Source organism: Neovison vison, chromosome 3 (assembly GCF_020171115.1).
Source record: "Neovison vison isolate M4711 chromosome 3, ASM_NN_V1, whole genome shotgun sequence".
In the NCBI taxonomy this organism is placed as follows: domain Eukaryota; kingdom Metazoa; phylum Chordata; class Mammalia; order Carnivora; family Mustelidae; genus Neogale; species Neogale vison.
The window spans coordinates 9791219-9814597 of NC_058093.1; the positions used below are offsets into that span (position 1 = coordinate 9791219).

Below are 23379 nucleotides of genomic sequence, written 5' to 3' on the forward strand. Positions count from 1 at the left end.
GACTGATAAAATCATCGTAACCTTAATCTCTCCAAGAGAGTGGTAGATAAATTTTTAGTGTTTAGTTTGCTGTTTGTTTTTGCTAGTTGATTTAGAGTTCTTCACTGCAAATTTATTGCCACCATGCTATTTTAGAATTTCTTAGGATTAGTGTCAATTTTTTGGTAACTGGGCAATATCATGGGTTAGAACTCACTTTATGATTTACTGGCTATCACAGAATAACTTCTGTCATATCATGCTGATATCTGACGTATAATGGATGACATATACTTGTTTAGTTTTTTGGTTCAATCATAATTTTTTTTTTCTAGTCATAATTTTTTTCTTTTCTTTTTTTTTTTTTTAAGATTTTGTTTATTTATTTGTCAGAGAGAGCGAGTGAGCACAGGCAGACAGAGTGGCTGGCAGAGGCAGAGGGAGAAGCAGGCTCCCTGCTAAGCAAGGAGCCCGATGCGGGACTCGATCCCAGGACGCTGGGATCATGACTTGAGCCGAAGGCAGCTGCTTAACCAACTGAGCCACCCAGGCGTCCCAAGTCATAATTTCTTTTGATAGGAGTAACTGTTGATTACTAGTTGATGCTTAATCTATTAATGAAATGTTGCTTTGGGACTCTCTGACTTTATAGGTCAATATTTTTTGCTCTACATTTTACTAATATTCCCTTTATTTGAAACCAACCATAATGATTTTCCTCTCCATAGTTGGTCTTACATTGAAAAAGTTATCCTTGTTTTCTCCTCATTTAGTTTTTGTCAAGGTGAGGATATAGGAAGTAGCAATTGTTTATAGAACATTTTTAGTTAGAAATAATTCTTTCATATTATCTAATAGCACATAATTCAATTTTCCTTAGTTATCTCGGTAATTACAGCCTGTTTGTTTATGCATTGCATTGCCCTTGATCTGCATTTCCTTTTAATCTGTAGCACTTTTTACTTGACACTAAAACTTACTGAAAATATTTGGGTTAGGCCAGTTTTGTAGAATTATAGACCTGTAGATGATCATTTTATTGCTAGACTTCCAGAACTTGACAACAGGTGACTTTCTAGTTGCAAAATGAACATTTGGTGTTCTTTTATTTGAGAGTGTAAATTTTCTAAAATAAGGAGTATCTTGTACCTAAGCAAATAGTGCTTATTTGGTTGATTTTATTCAGGGTGTTTTTGTGTGTGTGTGTGTTAGTTAATTGAAGCAGTATTAAGATTGTGTATCATTTTACATCTGGGAAAACCCACATAGCAGTTTATTGATAAGTTACTGAAATTGCTACTTAATAAGTATAGTGAGTTACATGATAATTGCAATTAAGAAATTGAATCAAGAAGAGTTTAATTTTCTCAAATAGTAAGGATGTGTTATTCTCACTTTAGAGTAGAAAAGATACCCAGTTTGTGATTGTGATATTTATATGTACTCTCATTGTCACATCTACTTTTTTCTTGATTAATATTAAATGTAAGATAGGATGATCATCAGCATTAAGTCCTGTGAATGCGTCTTAAAATTGTAACATTGCTTGCTGAAGACAAGCTCCACTGAATTGTTTATATGTCAAGGGAAGATCATGGTGGAATGTTCAAGGGATAGTTTTCTGGAAAGGGACTTAAATGTAAAAATACAAACAAAAGAAAATCTTGGAAGGATACTTTCTGAACTCTTAGAATAATTATGCAGGCAGGAAATAATAGCAACTAACAGCAGATTAGTAGCTAAAAAAAGTTGCTCTTTGGGTTAAAAGAATGGCAGGATTCTGAAGTTAGAAGAGTTAGGGTACTCCGCACCAGTGATGATTTACTCAGTGTCTTGAGAATTAAAGAGACTCATTGCAGCAAATTGAGTTAACTGTACACAGTGATAAGTGACATTTATTGTAAGTGACAAAGGTTATAATGTGTTATTATCTGCTAGACCTTTCAGTCACATGCAGACCGCAGTAGCATTTTACATATATGCTTGGCAAAATCGAATTTATAAAACTTTGTTATTTTGTAACCTTCTGTATTTTGCCAACTTTTTGCTGTTAAAAATGATACAAAGTAGGATGAGTTAACTGAGAATTAATGGAAGGGGGGAGGGAAGGAAGGAAGCAGCTGAAACAAGATAAAACATTTCTTCCCACTCCAAAAAAATTTTTTTTCAGAAACCAATTAAAGATCTAAAGTTATACTGATACAATAATAGCCATAAGCCACATGTGGTGAGAGCATTTAATGTTGGTAGTCCTGTCTGAGATGTGCTCTAAGTGTAAAGTAAAATACCGGTTTCAGAGAGTACGAAAAGGCGATATCGTGTATCTTATTACGAGATAACTGGATATCTGCATCCAAAAGAATGAAGTTAGACTCCTACCTCACACCTTATACAAAATTTAGCTGAGAATGGATCAAAAGCCAAATAAAACAATCAGAATTATAAAACTCTTAGGAAAAAACACATGTGTAACTCTTCACGTGGACTAGACACTGATTTCTTAGATATGACACCAAAAGTACAAATAAAAGAAGAAAATACAGATCAGATTTTCTCAAAATTTAAAAAAAAATTTTTTTTTGCCTCGACACTGTGAGGAAAATGAAAAGACAATCTAAAGAGTGGGAAAAATATTTTTTATAAATCATATCTCTGATAAGGGTCTGGTATTCAGATACATAAAGAACTGTTGCAATTCAGCAGTTAAAAGACTACCCAATTAAAAAGTGAGCAAAAGATTTGAATAGACATTTCTCTAAAGAAGGTAAACAAATGGCCAGAAAACATATGGAAAGGTGCTCAGCATCATTAATCATCAAAACCACAATGAGAATGGATCAACAGAATGTATAGAATAGAGTATTATTCAGCCATAAAAGAGAGTGAAGTTCTGACACATGCTACAATGTTGATGAACTTTGAGGACATCGTGCTGAATGAAGTAAACCATACAGAAAAGGACAGATATTATATGATTTCACTTTGATGAAATATCTAGAAAGGGTGGTGGGCATGGGGTGTTGTTGCTTAATGGTTTATAGAGTTTCTGTTTGGGATGATGAAAAACTTTTGGTCAGAAACACATAGTAGTGATGGTTGCACAATAGTGAATGTAATTAATGCCACTGAGTTGTACATTTAAAAAAGTTGAAATGGCAAAATTCATTTGAAATATATTTTTATAAATTAAAAAAAATTTTAAAGATTTTATTTATTTGAGGGGCACCTGCATGGCTCAGTGGGTTAAGCCTCTGCCTTTGGCTCAGGTTATGATCTCAGGGTCCTGGGATTAAGCCCCGCATCAGGCTCTCTGCTTCATCAGGGGGCCTACCTGCCCCCCTCCTCTGCCTGCCTCTGCCTACTTGTGATCTCTGTCTGCATCTAAATTAAATAAAATATTTTTTAAAAAAAGATTTTTTGGAGAGAGAATAAGAGAGAGAAAGAGCACAAGAGGGGAAGGGTCAAAGGGAGAAACAGACTTCCTGCATAGCAGGGAGCCGGATGCAGGACTCATTCCCAGGACTCCAGGATCATGACCCAAGCGGAAGGCAGTTGCTCAACCAACTGAGCCACCCAGGAGGCCTCATCTGAAATACAGTTCACCACATTTTTTTAAATGGAAAAAGAAAAGATACACTCCACAATGGCATACCCTTCATCTACTAGAATGATTAAAATATAAAAGAGAATAACCAGTGTTGGCCAGGATGTTGAGAGAGTAGAACCCTCATATACTGCTGATAGGACTGTAAAATACTGTAGCCACTTTGGAAAACAGTTTGGAAGTCCCTTAAAAAGATAAGCATAGTTACTATATGACTTAGCAATTCCACTCTTAGGTATATACCCAAAAGAAATGAGAACGTATGTCCATACAAAACTGGTACACTAGTATAGTCACATTGTTAATGATAGCCAGACATGGAAACGACCAAGTTTTCAATAACTGAAGATGCAGAAACAGACAAAATGTAGTATATGCACATAGTGGAATATTATTCGGCCATAAAAAGGAAGTTATAAGGGATTACAACATTTTGTATATATTAGAAACATTAAACTCTCAAAAGATTTTGAATAAAAGAAAAAGTACTCAGTGCTACACTATGGATGAGCCTTGAAAACCTGCTAAGTGACGCAAAAGTCCACATATTAACTCCTTTTCTGTTTTTTTGAGACAGAGAGTGAGAGAGCTAATGTGTCGGTGGGGGAGGGGGCTGCTGAAAGGAGGAGGGCAGGTAGAGGGAGGGCTCTTAGGGGAAGCTCCATGGCCAGCGCAGAGCCCAGCGCGGGGCTGGATCTCATGACTCTGAGACCATGACCTGAGCTGGTACCAGGAGTCTGAGGCTTAACTGACTGAGCCACCCAGGCATCCCCATATTATTCCATTTTTAGGAAATAGCCAGAATAGACAAATCCATGGAAGACAGAAAGTACATTAATTGTTGCTTCAAGTTAGGGGGAGGAGAGAGTGAAAACTGACTGCTGATTGATACTGGATTTCTTTTTGGGGTGATAAAAATGTTCAGGAATGTAGTTGGTGATGGTTGCATAAATTTGTGAATATACTGAAAACTTGAGAGTTACACGTTTTAAAAGAGAAATTTTATGGTACGTGAATTACATCTTATTTTTTAAATACCCCAAAGAAGCCTATTAATAATTTTTATATCAATTATATGTTGACATGATTTTGGCTATATAGAGTTAAATAAAATTTATCATTAAAATTAATTTCACCTGTTTACTTTTTTAGTATAACTTTATTTGTTGTAACATTGAATTTTACAATCATTCTGATATTGTTAAGAGACCATTTTCTTCAAACATGCTCAGGTTTTTGGAATAAGACAAATGTATAATAAACAGACCTCATATATGTCCTTTCTTTTATAGTGTCCTGCAATAGACTATACTAGACATACACTCGATGGTGCTGCATGTCTTCTGAATAGCAATAAATATTTTCCTAGCAGGTAAATAAAACTTTTAAACTTAGTGTTAAACTTTTTGGATTTAATTTAGAAGATTGGTAACCATTTTTATTAAAACAAACTAGGTTGCTGTTACTGCATTGTATTCTTTAAAACTTTTTTTTTTAATGCTATTATATGTTTAACTAGTTCAGAATTACTCAAATTTTGAAATTTAGGGTTGTGGTTAAACTAAAAGCCGCAGGACTTGGCTCCCAAAGCTCATAGGTCAGTTTAGTCAAGAGTAGTCGCTGCTACTGTGTGTCCTCCAAGGCTCTCCCCGCTCATACTTTAGAGTTGGGCTACTTACACACTGACTTGCTTGATTCTCTGTGCTAGAGCTAGCGTCCTCTTACATGGTATGCCTAGAGAGCAGAATTTCCCAAGTTGGACTGCTTGTTTTTGAAGGATTCCTTACCTTGCCTGTAGGTTTTTAAGATCTGGGACGAAGCTTCTTATTATCAGAGAGGTTTGTTGCCTGGCCTTTATTCAATTAAGATATCTGTTACCAGGTGGATAGATTTGGAGGTTCTTTCCCCCAAATAAGGAGCTCATATAAAATATGTTTAAAATACTATTTTTTGCTTCAGTATCCTGTTTACATTTAAAACAAATTTTTTTAAAAGATTTTATTTATTTATTTGACAGAGAGAGAGGTCACATGTAGGCAGAGAGGCAGGCAGAGGTGGTGGTGTGGGGGAAGCAGCTCCCACCGAGCAGAAAGCCCAAGGCGGGGCTCGATCCCAGGACCCTGAGATTATGACCTGAGGCGAAGGCAGAGGCTTAATCCACTGATCCACCCAGGTGCCCCATTTTAAAAAACTTTATATTTTTGAGTAATCTCTACACCTGACATGGGGCTTAAACTCAGCCCCGAGATGAAGAGTCACCCACTCCGATGACTGAACCACGTGCCCCTAAATTTTTTTTTTTACTTTTTTTTTTTTAAGGTTTTATTTATTTGATAGTGAGAGCAGGAATACAAGCAGGGGTAGTGAGAGAGGGAGAAGAGAGAGCAGGGAGCTCCATGAGCAGGGAGCCCCACGAGCAGGGAACCTGATGCGGGGCTCGACCCCAGGACCCTGGGATCATGACCTGAGCCAAAGGCAGATGCCTAATGAGTGAGCCACTCAGGCGCCCCTTTACATTTTTTTAATACCAAAATTTGTAGGCATTTTTTATTAAAAAGTCAAGTTGTATCGAATAAAACAATTCCCTTTAGTGGGTTTAATCATCTTTAGTGGACAAAGTGTTAAGTTTTAGTAAATTTTGATTTGTCAGGGATTTAATTGCATTGAACTTTAAAGTTTCAAAAGTTACAATCCTGAACTTCTTGGGTGCTGTGGTTAGGTAGATACAGCACTGGCCTAGGAGTAAAGAACAGGGGTCCTAGTCCAAGTCTTGCCACCTACTAGCACTGTGACCTTGCACTGGTCACTTTTTTCCCCTAGGTTTCCACACTAAGTTTCCACACTTGTGAATTGAGAAGATTAGACTATTTTTTCATAACATCTGTCCAGCTCTATGACTCTGATTTCGTTCCTGTTTCTAGGGTTAGCATAAAGGAATCATCTGTAGCAAAACTAGGATCAGTATGCCGTAGGATTTACAGAATATTTTCACATGCTTATTTTCACCATCGGCAGATATTTGATGAATATGAAGTAAGTATATTTCACTAATTATCCTGATGCATTTTTAGCAGAATGATAATGGTATATGTTGATGTTATGTCTAGTTTTTTTTGTTCTGAATAGTAAGCTAAAATTACTTTTTTTCCTTTCTCTCTACAGAACGAAACATTTTTGTGTCACCGGTTTACTAAGTTTGTGATGAAATATAATTTGATGTCCAAGGATAACCTGATTGTACCAATTTTAGAAGAGGAAGTTCAGAATTCAGTTTCTGGGGAAAGTGAAGCATGAAGGGAATCATAATAGAAAAAAAATGTACTGATCACATAATTAACAATAATTATGTACTGTATATATATCATTTTAGACACATCAATCATGTATCCATATTATAGCTTCTTTGTTTAGTATAGGTTTTTGTATGCTGAGTGTTGCCTTTTAAAATGGGAAATACTTTTTAAGTTATTCATGAGCTGTATATTCACCAGTGTGGCACTCATGGTTTTTAAATAAGATTAGTATTATCTGTTTATAATGCCTGTTAATAAAAGAATTTACAGTTTGGTTAAATTGCTGCTAAACAATCATTGGATCACAATCCTCATCAAATAAACCCATCTATAAAAAGATGAGTGAGCTTGAGGTTTCGCACAAGCCATTTACTAAAGAAATAGTCAAGTTTTCTTTTGGTTTTACCCCTAGTTTAGATATTCGAGAAAATTCTATAGTACATAGTTCAGTCTTAACTGTAAACTTTTCAGAAATGAGATGAAAATGTTTTAAAGTTGTTTATAGTTTTTGATACACATATGATTATGTGTATAATCCAAATATAAATGCAAATGAAGTATTAGTAATACTTAAATAATCTTACTGTGCTACTAAAGTATATTCTAGACCAGCATACTTGGAAAGGATTTACCTTTTTGCAACAGTGGACTGTTAAATACAAGATGATGATAATGATAAGGCATGTCAAAATACAAGATGATGATAATGATAAGGCATGTAAATGACGTTCCCACTGGAAACCTGCCCTGTCCTTCCGTTCTCATTTCTTTTAACTCCCTGTCCAAACTATAGTAGCTGAGAAGCTTTTCACCAGACTGTGAGTTAGTGTGGCTTATACCTATTTATATTTGTATTAATTGCTTACAGATTATACCTCATATTAGCAATTACATTACACTACAGGAAAAATGTATTGGCATAGGCTCTTGCTTATCTTTGTTTTGCAAAATTGTCCTAATTACTTGGAAAGCAGTCTTTAAAATAGTTTGATTCTTCCTGTTGGTAGTATTAATCCTTTCATCTAAGCATCTAAGTAACATTTAAATAGAATTGAAAATATTGTAGTATTTATTTTACATCCCTTCCCCACAAAGTTTATGTTTGAATTATATGCACTTGTGAGTTTTTTTGGCAATAATTCACAGCTTCCAAGGTGTTGATGGTCATACATTTTTGTTATGATTCATGTCTTAAAGATTCAACTGCAGATTTTACAACCTTTTAATCTACTGAATGCAATTTTCAACAACTGGAGGTCTTATTGTTAAACTGGTTGTAATGAGGCACTAAGATAGGGTAAAAAAAATATTATACATGTAGTGCAGAAAATATTTAAATCCATCTCTTGAACAGAGTTAACAAATGGGAACTTCGTTTTCATTTAAAAGGGTTATTTTGAAGTGAAGATGAAAATGTATTCATCTGGATTTTTTTTTTCAAGTTTGAGGAAATAATTTATGCCATATTATACAACAAGGATGTATAGCAGAAATGTGGGAAGTAGTAGTGTATTGAGAGTGTGTGTATATATATTTATGCCATTCTAAGCCTTCCAGCGTATTTGGCCTTGAACAGTGCTAGCCAAGCAACCAGTCATTACTGTAACCCACAAGTATCTTTCTAAGTTTTATGTTCATAGTGAAAGGAATGTTGACTTTGAAATTACGCATTTATATTAATGTCACTATAAACCAATGGGAATAGAAATTTTTACACAAACTTGGTAAATATTGGGAGACTAAATTACTAAGTTAATAAATTACATATAGCAATGTAGCTGTTCTCTAGAGATGGGAGTTTGATAATGGATTTCTGTTGTTTGCTTATTTTCTTAGTGAACATTTGAACTAAGGCAGTGGATGGGATTGGTGATCTGGCTAAGTATTTTGAAATACATTCTGAATAATATGACGTGGTGTTAATGGGGGAAATAAAATATGATGTTTTTTTCTTACTCATTCCATTTTCCCGATACTGTGTTTGGAACTGACCATGAAAAGAAAAACAGACCCAAAAAGAAACATCAGTTTGTAGGCTTGCTTTTGTATTCATGCTGACATCTCATTCATATTCTTTGTACTCTGAAATTCACTCACTGTACTAGGTAAGACCTAAATGAAAGTTACTATTTTTCTTTAATACTGTGTACGGAATTTTGAAAATACACATGTATGGTACCTAAGTGGGATTTTAAAAAATTAGCCGAGCAAAGGAATTATACAATAAATCTTCTAAGAAGAGGGGTATAGAAAACTCCATTTTGGGCAGTAAGGAAGTTAGATTGCACTTTTGATTATCCAACATAGATCTGAAAGTTAAAACCTTTTTTCCCTAAATTATTTTGATTCTATAGTCAGCTCATTGTTTCCTCTATCATTCTGGAAAACTTTTAATAATTTATGTTTCTCTAAGTATCCTTCTTTTGTGTTTCTATATTTCTGATTTTCTTTGTAAATTTGGGTTTTTCAAACAGTTTCTCAGTTAAATTCTTAATGAGTTCATGCTTTTTAATATCAGAATCAAATTATAAATCCATGATTACATTGTTAGTAAGGACCATGTTATGGTTTTTTGTTTGTTTGTTGTAAGATTTATTTATTTGACAGATCAGAAGTAGGCAGAGCAGCAGGCAGAGAGAGAGGGGGAAGCAGGCTCCCCACTGAGCAGAGAGCTGGATGTGGGGCTCCATCCCAGGACCCTGGGATCGTGACCTGAACCAAAGGCAGATGCTTTAACCCACTGAGCCATCCAGGCGCCCCCCCATGTTATGGTTTTAATTTTTTTTTTTTTTTAAGATTTTATTTTATTTATTTGAGAGAGAGAGACAGTGAGAGAGAGAATGAGCGAGGAGAAGGTCAGAGAGCGAAGCAGACTCCCCATGGAGCTGGGAGCCTGATGTGGGACTCGATCCCGGGACTCCAGGATCACGCCCTGAGCCGGAGGCAGTCATTTAACCAACTGCGCCACCCAGGCGTCCCCCCATGTTATGGTTTTAAACGTATTTACTAACTGATGTGAAATTCATTGTAATAGAACTAAATTGTTTTTTCCCTGGGTCTTTTGCCCTACTGTCTATGTGATGACAACTTTTTGCTTGAAGGTTTCCTATACTTTTCTTTGCACAGTTAAATTCTACATTTTATTTATATACCTTTTTTGTTTGTTTGTTTAAGATTTTATGTATTTGAGAGAACGAGAGCAGAAGCAGGGAGGAGGGGCAGAGAGGGAGAAGTTGACTCGCCGCTGAGCAGGGAAGCCAGATGTGGGCTGGATCCCAAGACCCTGAGATGATGACCTGAACTGAAGGCAGATGTTCAAGGCAGAGGCTTAACTGACTGAGCCACCCAGGCACTCCTTTATATTATTTTTTGAATACTTGAATGTGGTTAAAAGGTTTCTGGGTGTTTCTCCATGCTGTGTAAATGTTTTAGTAAAAGTAGATGATACTCATTTCTTGAATGCAGCTAATTGTTAACTAAGCAGCCACTGCAGATGTATTGTACAACACATTCAGCAGCGTATTTGAGATGGTCTAAAGATCCAAATGCGGTTTCTGAAAAACATATTTTTAGTGTAGTGTACATAGTAAAGTCAGATAACTACCAAGTGAATCTATTAGAGGGTTAGATTACTTCTCCAAAAATTTTAACTAGGAGTCTCACTCTTAATATTTGGGGATACCTGGGTATTTTATTTTATATGGGCTGGTAATTAATTACACTGCTTCACTTGTTTGTTTTACATTTGTTTTTATTTACATTTATTTTTATAATACTAAAAGCTGTATATCAGATATGAGAACCTAATGTAATTAAGCAGACTACTAAATTTTGATAATAACCTAAATTTCCAAAGGATAAATACAGTTGATACTTTGAATTTATATTCATGAAGGAAGCATGTCAATTAAATGTTTGATATTGATTCTAGGATTAATTATAGCATCAACATTCAAAATTAGCTATTCATTTATTAAAATGAAGTTAGCATTTTATCCTATTCTGTATTGCTGCTATAAACCTTGGTAAAAGCAATTTATCATTCTGTAAACAGTGAGGGTGCCTGGGCTGGCTCAGTCAGTAGAGCATGCAGTTCTTGATCTTGGGGTTGTAAGTTCAAGCCCCACATTTGGTTTAGAGACGAGTTAAAAATAAAATCTCAAAATTCCATTAGTAGTGTATTTACTACTTTATTTTTGGTGGATCTTATGAGGGCCATCTATATCTTGCACAAAACTAGAAATTCTTATAACTTAAAAGTTATAGTTAATGGATTTGTAGGATTTTCACTCCTGCTTGCAACACTGTCAAAGGGATATTCTTATACAGTATGCTTTATGTGAAAATTTTCTACATAGCTATATTGTTGATTTTAATATTTTTGATTTTCCTTAGTGTCCGTGCCTAGAAGGAAATGTTATTTTTTAATTTTTTAAATTTTTTAAAAAGATTTTATTTATTTTTTTGATAAAAGACACGGAGAGAGGGAACACAAGCAGGGGAATGGGAGAGGGAGAAGCAGGCTTCCTGCAGAGTGGGAAGCCCGGTGCTGGGCTCAATCCCAGGACCAGGGACCATGACCTGAGCTGAAGGCAGATGCTTAATGACTGAGCCACCCAGGCACCCCAGGAAATGTTATTTATTTATTTATTTAAAGATTTTATTTATTTATTTGTCAGAGAGAGAGGGAGAGAGAGCGAGCACAGGCAGACAGAGAGGCAGGCAGAGGCAGAGGGAGAAGCAGGCTCCCTGCCGAGCAAGGAGCCCGATGTGGGACTCGATCCCAGGACGCTGGGATCATGACCTGAGCCAAAGGCAGCTGCTTAACCAACTGAGCCACCCAGGCATCCCTATTTTTTTTTTTTTAAAGATTTTATTTATTTGACAGAGAGAGATCACAAGTAGGTAGAGAGGCAGGCAGAGAGAGGAGGAAGCAGACTCCCCGCTGAGCAGAGAGCCCAATGTGGGGCTCGATCCCAGGACCCCGAGATCACGACCTGAGCGGAAGGCAGAGGCTCAACCCACTGAGCCACCCAGGTGCCCCAGGAAATGTTATTTTTAAAAATGCCCTGGGGCGCCTGTGTGGCTCAGTGGGTTAAACCTCTGCCTTTGGCTCAGGTCATCATCTCAGGGTCCTGGGATCAGAGCCTCACATCGGGCTTTCTGCTCAGCAGGGAGCCTGCTTCCTCCTCTCTCTGCCTGCCTCTCTGCCTACTTGTGATCTCTCTCTCTCTGTCAAATAAATAAAATCTTTAAAAAAGAAAAAAAATGCCTTATACGTTGTTTTTAAAGTAAGAGGTTGAATCACATAGGAACAATATAATTGTGTCCTTGTATTTTTCCTCTGTCTCTCTCAGAGATAGACCGAGGGGAGTCAAAGGAACAACAAAACTCCTGAGATCAGGAAATGGTGGATATGGTCATTAGAAATGAGATACCCATTTTATCCGATTCGGGTAATTTAATAGAACTCTTCTGATTTTTGTGGGAAATTTGTACTTAACTGCCCCAAAAAATGTCATGGTGTTTTTGTGGGTTTTTTTAAATATTTCTTTTTTGGGAGCATGCATGTAGTGCAAAGTGGGGAGGGAGGAAGCAGAGGGGCAAGGAGAAGCCTTCTGCTCAGGTCTTGTGCTCTGTCTCTGTCGCTCTCTCAAATGAATTTTTAAAAAAATTTTTTTTTTTTTTTTTTAAAGAATCCCAAGTAGACTCTGCGCTGAGCCCAACCTGGGGCTTAATCTCATGAGCCTGAGCCAAAACCAAGAGTTGGATGCTTAGCTGACTGAGCCATCCGTGTGCCCCCTCACTGTGTCTTTAAAACTAGGGGTATATAGAGAAAAATTATGATTTCCTTGATTTTGGTAATATTTAAACCACTTTAAAAAATACTTGGTGCTTCTGGGTTTTTAAATGGGTTAAATTTTTATTATTATTTATTTATTTATTTTTAGTGAGCTGGAGGAAAGGGCAGAGGGAGAGAGGGACAAGCAGGCTCTTTGATGAGCAAGAACAACCCCCCCCCGCCAACCCCCCGCCCAATTAAGGACTCTATACCAGGACCCTGGGATCATGACCAGAGCTGAAGACAGACACTTAACTGATACACACAGGTGCCCAGAATATTTGGTGCTTCTGGGTTTTTTAAAACATTTCATATGTTCTGATTCTGATTCTTGAGATAACCATTAGTCATTGTATTAATTTTTGAAATCTGCTATAGTAGTTCAGTGACTTAATATAAATTCCTTCTTACAGTCTTGAGATCAGAAGCTTGAAATCCGTTTTACTAGGCTAAAATTAGTTTCCTGGTTCTTTTTAGAAGCGCAGCGGAAAATCCATTCCTTGCCTCTTTTAGCTGCTGCGAGTTGCTAGAAGGCATTCATCACTTGTGGCTGCAAGTCCCTCCCTTAACCATCACATTGCCCAATACGGAATAGTGATCTCTGCTTCCTTCGCAGGGGATTTGTGATTATGTCATTGGGCCTACCTGGATAATCCAAATAATTTCCCCATTTTAGAATCCTTCATCACATTTGCAAGATCCCTTTTATCTAAGTACAGTCACTGGTTCTGGGATTATGAAATGGATGTTTTAGGGGGCCTTTATTCAGCCTACCGCAGCAATTCTCAAATTCATTGTGAATCTCAATTCTCCATGCTACACTCAATTTTTTTTTTTAAGATTTTATTTATTCATTTGACAGAGATCACAAGTAGGCAGAGAGGCAGGCAGAGAGAGAGGGGGAAGCAGGCTCCCCACTAAGCAGAGAGCCCGACATGGGGCTCAATCCCAGGACCTTGGGTTCATGACCTGAGCCGAAGGCAGAAGCTTTAACCCACTGAGCCACCCAGGTGCCCCTACACTCTTAATTTTTAATCTTTCAGTGGTACTTCCTGTTTCTTGTATGTTACCTACTTCTTTATGCCTTCCAGTCACATGGTTCATTTAAGTCTCTGATTGAAAATGTTGACCTTGAGACCATTTCCTGCAGGTTACCATTTACTGCAACCTCTTTGTACTGATCGATTAATAACTAAGTTTTTTTTTTTTTTAAGATTTTATTTATTTATTTGACAGAGAGAGATCACAAGTAGGCACAGAGGCAGGCAGAGAGGCAGGAGGAAGCAGGCTCCCTGCTGAGCAGAGAGCCCGATGCGGGACACCATCCCAGGACCCTGAGATCATGACCCGAGCCGAAGGCAGCGGCTTAACCCACTGAGCCACCCAGGTGCCCAATAACTAAGTTTTTGATACATAAAACAATTCTGTGATTCAGAGACCTTGCTTACCAGTTTGTGAAAGGGTAGGAGAGTTGCAAGACAGTGGGCTGGAGGAATGTTTTCCAAACCTCTCTTTACATCAAAAAGGAAGAGTTTAAAACTACAGATCGCTGGGTTCTGCCTTTGGAAACTGATTTGATTGGAATGGGAGGGTCACAGTTTTAAAAGCTTCCGGGGGTGGGGGTGGGGGTGGGTGGGTGGTGGCACCTGGGTGGCTCAGTTGGTTAACTATCTTCAACTCGGGTCATGATCCCAGAGTCCTGGGATTGAGTTCCGAATCGGACTTGTGGAGAGCCTGCTTCTCCCCCTGCCTGCCTCCCCCTGCTTGTGCTCTCTCTGACAAAATCTTTAAAAAATAAGGTGGCTCAGTTGGCTAAGCAGCTGCCTTCGGCTCAGGTCATGATCTCAGCGTCCTGGGATCGAGTCCCACATCGGGCTCCTTGCTCAGCGGGGAGCCTGCTTCTCCCTCTGCCTCTGCCTGCCATTCTGTCTGCCTGTGCTCGCTCTCCCTCTCTGACAAATAAATAAAAAATCTTTAAAAAAAAAAATAAAATAAACGCTCTAGGAGTCCCTCTGATGTATCATCAGGAGATGAGGTAGAAGAAATAATAATTGTAGCTATTGTTTCCTTAAGGGGAGATAAATCTGGTGATATCAAACACATTCACTTCTAGGGTAAGTTCCTAGGGGGAAGAGTGAGCTTGGGGCATAACCATCTGCTTTTCCCAGGGTTGCCGAGGATAATGAAAGCTACATAGAGCCAAAAAGAGGAAGAGGATAGCCCTGACTTTCTGCCTCTTAGCAGATTGTGGTCAGAGTTGTCAGTTACCTTGTTTCATCTTTTAAATGTGACAGACTAATTCAGACATGTTGAATCTTAATAGTTTGGTGGATTTCAAAAGTTTTTTTTTTTTTTTAATCTATTTATGTGACAGCACAAGCACACGGAGTGACAGGCAGAGTGAGCAGCAGACTCCCGCTGCCAGAGCAGAGGCTGGATCCCAGGACCCCAGGATCATGACCTAAGCAGAAGGCAGCTGCTTAACCGACTGAGCAACTTAGGCGCCCCTAAAAGTCTTGTTTTATGAGATTAATACTATATGAGAATCTTTACCCATGACTTTGTATTTTGGGTTAATTTGATTGTGAGAGATCATGTAAAAATATTTGTTTATTATGTATTTAATTGACAGAAAACAAGCAGGGGGAGTGGGAGTGGAAGAAGCAGGTTCCCCATCATGCAGGGAGCCTAACATGGGGATCGATCCCCAGACCCAGGATCATGACCCAAGTTGAAGGCAGACGCTTAACTGACCAAGCCACCCAGGTACCCCTAAATTTTTTTTTTTTTTTAAGATTTTATCCATTTATTTTAGAGCAGGAGGAAGGGGCAGAGTGAAAGGGAGAATGAGTCCCAAGCAGACTCTAAGTGCAGAGCTTGACCTGGGGCTCAGTCCCACAACCCTAGGATCACAACCTGATCCAAAAGCAATAGTTGAACACACCTGACTGTGCCCAGGCACCCCAGAAATCAAGCAAATTTTAACAGGTCTGTAATGTTTTGGTTGCTTAGAAAGATTGCTGCCATTGCAGAATTTCTAGGTGCATCTCAGGTAGATACCAGGTAAGAATAGGGGAAATTACTATTTAGTTATTCTTTTTATAAGACTTGAGTGTGTCCCATACCAGCTGGTCTGGAATCTTTAGGACACTTAGGGCTATCAGGCTTGTGCAGTCTTGTATAGCACTTTCTAGACTGGGAAACATATTTTTCTGTTTGGGAGCAACATGGACATTGAATCCATATCACCACTTTTGAATCACTTGGGTTTGCTTTATTTTAGAAACTGAATCTAAAGTAAGAGCTCTTTTAGCACAATTTAGAGGGCTCTGTTGTGCTGGTATTAGCAAATCCGAAGGAAAAAGATAATATTCAGGGGCACCTGGGTGGCTCAGTGGGTTAAGCCGCTGCCTTCGGCTCAGGTCATGATCCCAGGGTCCTGGGATCGAGCCCCGCATCGGGCTCTCTGCTCAGCAGGGAGCCTGCTTCCTCTTCTCTATCTCTCTGCCTGCCTCTCTGCCTACTTGTGATCTCTGTCTGTCAAATAAATGAATAAAATCTTTTAAAAAAAAAAAAAAGATAATATTCAGAGCCAGAATCTTAGCAATTGGTTAGTTGAGGCTCCCTTGTCCTCTTGTTTTACAGATTTAAAACCAAAAACCCAACAACAAACCAAGGCCACAGAAATTAAATGATGGTCCAGAATTTCCACAGATAGATAGTGCAGAGCTGGGGCCTCAAATCCCTGAACAGTGTGGAAGTTAATGTAGAAAAGACAAAGAAAGGATGGTGTCTAGGAAACTAGCATCACTTCCCATGTGATTTCTCAGTAGTACCAGTACGTAAAGATGCACCATCTTGATGGTGATCTCCTTTTTTTTTTTTTAAGATGATGACTTCTATTTTATTATTATTATTATTTTTAAAGATTTAATTTATTTATTTGACAGAGAGAGATCACAAGTAGGCAGAGAGGCAGACAGAGAGAGAGAGGAGGAAGCAGGCTCCCTGCCGAGCAGAGAGCCCGATGCGGGCCTCAATCCCAGGACCCTGAGATCATGACCTGAGCCGAAGGCAGCGGCTTAACCCACTGAGCCACCCAGGCGCCCTATTTTATTATTTTTAAATTTAAATTCAATTAATATATAATGCATTACTGGTTTCAGAGGTAAAATTCTGTGATTCATTGTCTTATATAATACCCAGAGCTCATTACATCGCATGCTTTCCTTAATGACCATCACCCTGCTCCCCCAGCCCTCCACCTCCTCCCGTCCGGCAGCCCTCAGTTTGTTTCCCATGATGCAAGTCCGTCCAGCAGCCCTCAGTTTGTTTCCCATGATGCAAGTTTCTTATGGTTTGTCTCCCTCTCTGATTGCCTTTTATTTTTTTTTCTTCCCCTATGATCCTCTGTTTTGTTTCTTAAATTCCACATATGAGAGAGATCATATGATAACTGTCTTTCTGATTAACTTATTTCACTTAGCATAATACTCTCTAGGTTCATCTATATCATTGCAAATGGGAAGATTTCATTTTTGATGGCTGAATAATATTCTATTCTATAGATATAGATATATAGATATATAGATATCACGTGTTCTTTATCCATTCATCTGTCAGTGGACATCTGGGCTCTTTCCACAGTTTGGCTATTGTGGAAAAATGCTTTTTCTGCATCTATTGAAACGATCATATGGTTCTTGTCCTTTCTCTTTTAAATGTAGTGTATCACATTTTAAAAGAAGATTTTATTTATTTATTTGACAGAGAGAGACACAGCAACAAAAGCAGGGGGAAGTGGGAGAGGGAGAAGCAGGCTTCTCGCTGAGCAGGGAGCCCGATGTGGGGCTCCATCCCACGACCCTGGGATCACACCCTGAGCCGAAGGCAGATGCTTAACAATTGAGTCACCCAGGTGCCCCTGCAGCATATCACATTGATTTGATTTCTGGATGTTGAACCCCCCTTGCCATCCAGGAATAAATCCCACTTGGTTGTGGTGAATAGTCATTTTAATGTACTATTAGATCCTATTGGCAAGTATCTTGGTGGGAATTTTTCCATCCATGTTCATCAGGGATATTGGTCTGTAATTCTCCTTTTTGGTGGGGTCTTTGTCCGGTTTAGGGATCAAGGTCATGCTGGCTTCAGGAAAAGTTGGGAAGTCTTCCCTCCATTTCCATTTTGAAACCGCTTCACAAGAATAGGTATCGATTCTTTAAATGTTTGGTAGAATTCCTCTGAGAATCCATCTGGCCCTGGGCTCTTGTTTTTTAGGAGATTTTTGATGACTACTTCAATGTCCTTGCTGGTTATGTGTCTGTTCAGGTTTTCTCTGTCTTCCTGTTTGAGTTTTGGTAGTTTATATGTCTCTAGGAACACATCCATTTCTTCTAGGTTGCCTAATTTGCTGGCATATAGTTGCTCATCATATGTTTTTATAATTGTATTTCTTCAATGTTGGTTGTGATCTCTCTCTCATTTATGGTTTTATTCGTGTGGGTCCTTTCTCTTTTCTTTTTGATAAGTCTGGCCAAAGGTTTCTCAATCTTATTAATTCTTTAAAAGAACAAGCTCCTAGTTTTCTTGATCTGTTGTACTGTTCTTTTTTTTTTTTTTTAAGATATTTTTATTTATTATTTGTCAGAGAGAGAGAGAGAGAGAACAAGCAGGCAGAGGTGGAGACAGAAGCAGGCCCCCCGCCAAGCAAGGAGCCCGATGTGGGACTCGATCCCCGGATCCTGGGATCATGACCTGAGCTGAAGGCAGTGGCTTAACTGACTGAGCCACCCAGATGTCCCTGTACTGTTCTTTTGGTTTCTATTTCATTGATTTCTGCTCTAATCTTTATTATTTCTCTTCTGCGGGTTTAGGCTTTATTTGATGTTCTTTCTCCACTCCTTTAGGTTTAAGGTTAGGTTGTGTTTTTGAGACCTTTCTCAAGGTCTTTCTCAAGGACCTTTCTCAAAACCCTTTCTTGACAAGGGTTTTATTGATATATACTTTCCTCTTAGGATAACTTTAATTGTATTCCCAAAGATTTTTAACAGTTGTGTTTTCATTTTCATTTGTTTCCATGAACTTTTTAGATTCTTTGGTTGACATATTCATTCTTTAGAAGGATACCCTTTAGCCTCCTTGTATTTGAGTTCTTTCCAAATTTCTTGTTGTGATTAAGTTCCGGTTTTAAAGCATTATGGTCCAAAAAATGTAAGGAATAATCCCAGCCTTTTGGTACCAGTTGATACCTGATTTGTGACCTAGTATGTGATCTGTTCTGTAGAATGCTCCATGTGCACTTTAGAAGAAAGTGTACTCTGTTGCTTTAGGATGGAATGTTCTGAATATATCTGTGATGTCCATTTGGACCAGTGTGTCCTTTAAAACCTTTATTTCCAGGGTGCCTGAGTGGCTCAATGGGTTAAGCCTCTGCCTTAGGCTCAGGTCATGGTCTCAGGGTCCTGGGATCAAGCCCCACATCACGCTCTCTGCTCAGCAGGGAGCCTGCTTCCCCCTCTCTCTGTGCCTGCCTCTCTGCCTAATTGTGATCTCTCTCTCCCCCTTTCAAATAAATAAAATCTTAGAAAGAAAATAAAACCTGTATTTCCTTGTTGATCTTTTGCTTAGATGATCTGTCCATTTCAGTGAGGGGGGTGTCAGTGTCCCATACTATTATGTATGCATTATGTCGATGCATTTGATTCTGTTATTAATTGGTTTATATAATTGGCTGTTCCCATGTTAGGGGCATAAATATTTACAATTGTTAGATCTTCTTGTTGGAGAGACCCTTTATGACATAGTGTCCTTCCTCATCTTTTATTACCATCTTTGGTTTAAAATCTAAATTTTCTGGTAGAAGGATTGCCATCCCAGGTTTCTTTTGATGTTCATTAACATGATAAATGGTTTTCCAGCCCCTCACTTTCAATCTGGATGTTATGGGTCTAAAATGAATCTCTTGCTGACAGCATATTGATGGGTCTTGCTTTTTTATCCATTCTGATACCCTGTGTCTTTTGACTGGGATATTTAGCCCATTTACATTGAGTAACTATCGAAAGATATGAATTTAGTGCCATTGTATTACCTGTAAAGTCACTGTTTCTGTATGTTTTCTCTGTTTCTTTCTGGTCTGTTACTTTTGGGGTCTCTTCACTCAAAGGATCCCTTTTAATATTTCTTGCAGGGCTGGTTTGGTGATCACAAATTCTTTTAGTTTCTGTTTGTTCTCAGAGTTTCTCTTTCCTTCTATTTTGAATGACATCCTAGCTGGATAAGGTATTCTTGGCTGCATATTTTTCTCATTTAGCACCCTGAATATGTCATGTCAGTCCTTTCTGGCTTGCCAGGTCTCCATGGATAAGTCTGCTGCCAGTCTAATGTTTCTACTCTTTTAGGTCACCAACCTCTTCTCCCAAGCTGCTTTTAGGATATTTTCCTTGTCTCTGAGATTTGTAAGTTTTACTATTATATGTAAGGGTGTTGACCTATTTTTATTGATGTTGAGGGGGGTTTTCTGTGCTTCCTGGACTTGAATGCCTGTTTCCTTCCCAAGATCAGGGAAGTTCTCCACTTTAATTTTCTCCAATATACCTTCTGCTCCCTCTTCTTCTGGGATCCCAATTATTCTAATATTGTTTTGCTTAATGGTATCACTTATATCTCAAATTCTCCCCTCATGATCTAGGAGTTATCTCTTCCTCAGGTGATTTATTCTCCATCATTTGGTCTTCCGTGTCCCTAATTCTCTCTTCTGCCTCATTTATCCCAGCAGTTAGAGCCTCCATTTTCTGTTGCATCTCATTAATAGCCTTTTTGATTTTGACTTGGTTAGATTTAGTTCTTTTACTTCTCCAGAAAGGGATTCTCTAGTGTCTTCTATGATTTTTTCAAGCCTGCCTGGTATCTTCATAATCTTCATAATCATTATTTCATCATTATATATCTTCATAATCACTATTTTGAACCCTAGTTCCTACATCTTACTTCTGTCCATACTGATTGTGTTCTTGGCAGTCAGTACTGCCTCTTGTTCTCTTTTTTTGAGGTGATTTTTCCCATTTTTTCATTCTGTCTTGAGAAGCATAGATGAATGAGAGAACAAAATACTAAAATGGCAACAACAAACCCAGAGAAATATGCACTAAAGAAATCAGAAGAGACCAGGAAAAAAAAAAAAAGACACTTAAAAAAAAAAAGAATATAATCAGGGGAACAGAATAAAGCAGTACACTGGATTCTGTGTATTTTGGTCTGTTTTTCAGAAAACTAGTTCCCAAAATTTAAAGAAAGAAAAACATATATATGTAAAAAAATAAAGTTAAATACACTGAAACAATAGAATGTAACTGTAAGGGGTACCTGGGTGGCTCAGTGGGTTAAGCCTCTGCCTTAGGCTCAGGTCATGATCCCGGGGTCTTGGGATCAAGCCCCACATCGGGCTCTCTGCTCAACAGGGAGCCTGCTTCCGCACACCCCACCCCCACCGCCTGCTTCTCTGCCTACTTGTGATCTCTGTCAAATAAATAAAATCTTCAAAAAAAAAGAATATAACTGTAAAATAGGAAATTAAAAGAAAATCAAAACAAAAACAAAAAAGGGATATAAACAAATAGGTGAACTGAATGGAGCAATATACTCTCTCCTGAGTGTATTTTGGTCAGTTAGTTAGAAGAAACTACATTTCAAAATCATAAAAAATGAAAAACTTACATATGCAAAGATAAATATATTGAAAGGATATAATGTAACTATAAAGATGAAAATTAAAGAGGGTTTTAAAAAAGAATTGATAAAATAATAAATTGGTTGAAAAAGCAAGGGAAAAAAAAAAAAAGCTGTGAAAGACTAAAGACTCATGGGGGAAAGCCATGAATTCTATGCGCTGTATTCCTGTATCTCTGAAGTTCTGCGGTTCTCATTGACCAGTAAACTTCGGGTTGGCTGGATGTTCTTGATGATCTTCTGGGGGATAGGCCTGTTGTGTTGACCCTCAAGTGTATTTCCCTGGGCGCTATTGCACCACCCTTGCCAGGGGCCAGGCTCAGTAATCTGCTTGGGTTTGCTTCCGGCAGCTTTCGGTCCGCGAAAGCGTTCGGTACAGCTTTGGAGGACAAGAATGAAAATGGCGGCCTCCCCACCTTGGGCTGGAGGACCCAAGAGCTCTCCCCTCCTTCAGTGCGCCCTCAGAGAAAAGCAATCACTCCTGGCTCCTCGGTCTCTGGCCACACTCCGAGCTCACCTGGCTTGTGACCGAGAGTCCCTGTCTCTGGACATGCCCGTGTGGAGTCTCCAAACCCAGCAGATTCCTGCGGTGCACTCCACACCACTCCTCCCAGGGGAGGAAGTTGGGGGGGGTCTCCCTGGATTTGCCACTTGTGGGGACCCTGCTTGAAAGCAGTGGCCAGACCGTGCCTCAGATCACAGTTTATGGCAGCCCCGCGCTGAGAGCCCACTCCTGGCTCGGTCTCTGCAGCCGGCTTCCCGACTCCAATACCTGGGAATTCTGCCACACTCAGGCACCCCCGATTCTTCTGTGACCCCGAGTCCTGAGGCCCCACTGTCCCAGCGAGGGTTTCACCCCTGCTTAGTCACTGGAGCGATGTCTTTCAGCGAGCAGACTTCTTCAAGTTCGGATTTTGTGCTCCGCTGCGCTCTCACTTGCTGGGAGGGGCTGACAGAGGCCCCCTGCGCCCCCATGGTCTATCTTCCCAAACATCACCTCAGATTCGCTTCTCCGCACGTCCTACCTTCAGGAAGGTGACGGCTTTTCTATTTACAGAGTTGCTGCTATTCTACACGTAGCTCTATGGTTGCGCTTACGGGGGTTCGGAACGATCTGAGAGTGATCTAGCCCAATTCCTGGGACCAGACAAACGTAAGGTCTCCTACTCCTCTGCTGTCTTGGACTCTGGTAATCTCCATTCTTAAAACACCAAAGTGAAATTGTATTTTCGATAAGACTCTCTAGTTGGGGCAGCAAAGTGCTTCTTGGAGCCAGAGCTTAACAATGCAGTCATTATCTTAAGTTTCTGGGAGCAGGTTAGAGGTGGGGAGTTGTGCGAAATCTTTTCATCTAATAAGAGTATTTGGTACATTAGATGTAGTACACTAAATAGTAGGGATGTTTGGAGACTTCCAAAACTCCTGATTTATTTCTAGGGCATATCTTGATGACTGCTGTGATTTTGGCTGGTTATAAACAGCCCCTTCTCCAGCTTACAATTCTAAATTAAAAATAGGTCAGTCTTCAACTGGCTAAAATCCCATTTGCCTCCAGCTTTCATTAGCTAATTTATAAGTATGCCAGAAGCTTCACAATATACCCATTCTTCCCCGGGGCTTCCTATAAAGCATGCACTAACCTGACAGATCTCTCCAGTAGGACCCGGATGTGCTGCTTCAGTCAGACTTGCTCATGCAGGGTTGTCGCTCGGCTGTAGCCTTCTCTGTTTATGTGTCAAGTGACTTAATATCAAACATGGAATTCCAAATCCTCACTTTTCAAAATTTCAATCTATTATAATCTAGGTCTAGTTAGAGAAAAAATTGAGATATTGTAAGCAATTAATGCAGAGGACATAATTCATGAATGGTTTTCCTTTAAAAAAAGACGCTGTTTTCTGGTGAGAATACATTTGCATCTGTCCAGTTAG

General features: G+C 38.9%; 1 protein-coding gene across 2 annotated transcripts in view; it reads left to right on the forward strand.

Annotated features, from left to right (window-relative positions):
* LOC122902155 (MOB-like protein phocein) overlaps positions 1–8835 on the forward strand; it is a 42718-nt gene extending 33883 nt beyond the window's left edge. For both annotated transcript variants that reach the window (XM_044241228.1, XM_044241227.1), the window contains 3 exons: positions 4876–4955; positions 6505–6616; positions 6746–8835. In XM_044241228.1, coding sequence (XP_044097163.1) covers positions 4876–4955; positions 6505–6616; positions 6746–6877 — 324 coding nt within the window. In that variant the 3' untranslated portion in view covers positions 6878–8835. The remainder of the gene's footprint in view (positions 1–4875; positions 4956–6504; positions 6617–6745) is intronic.
* Positions 8836–23379: the final 14544 nt, after the last annotated feature.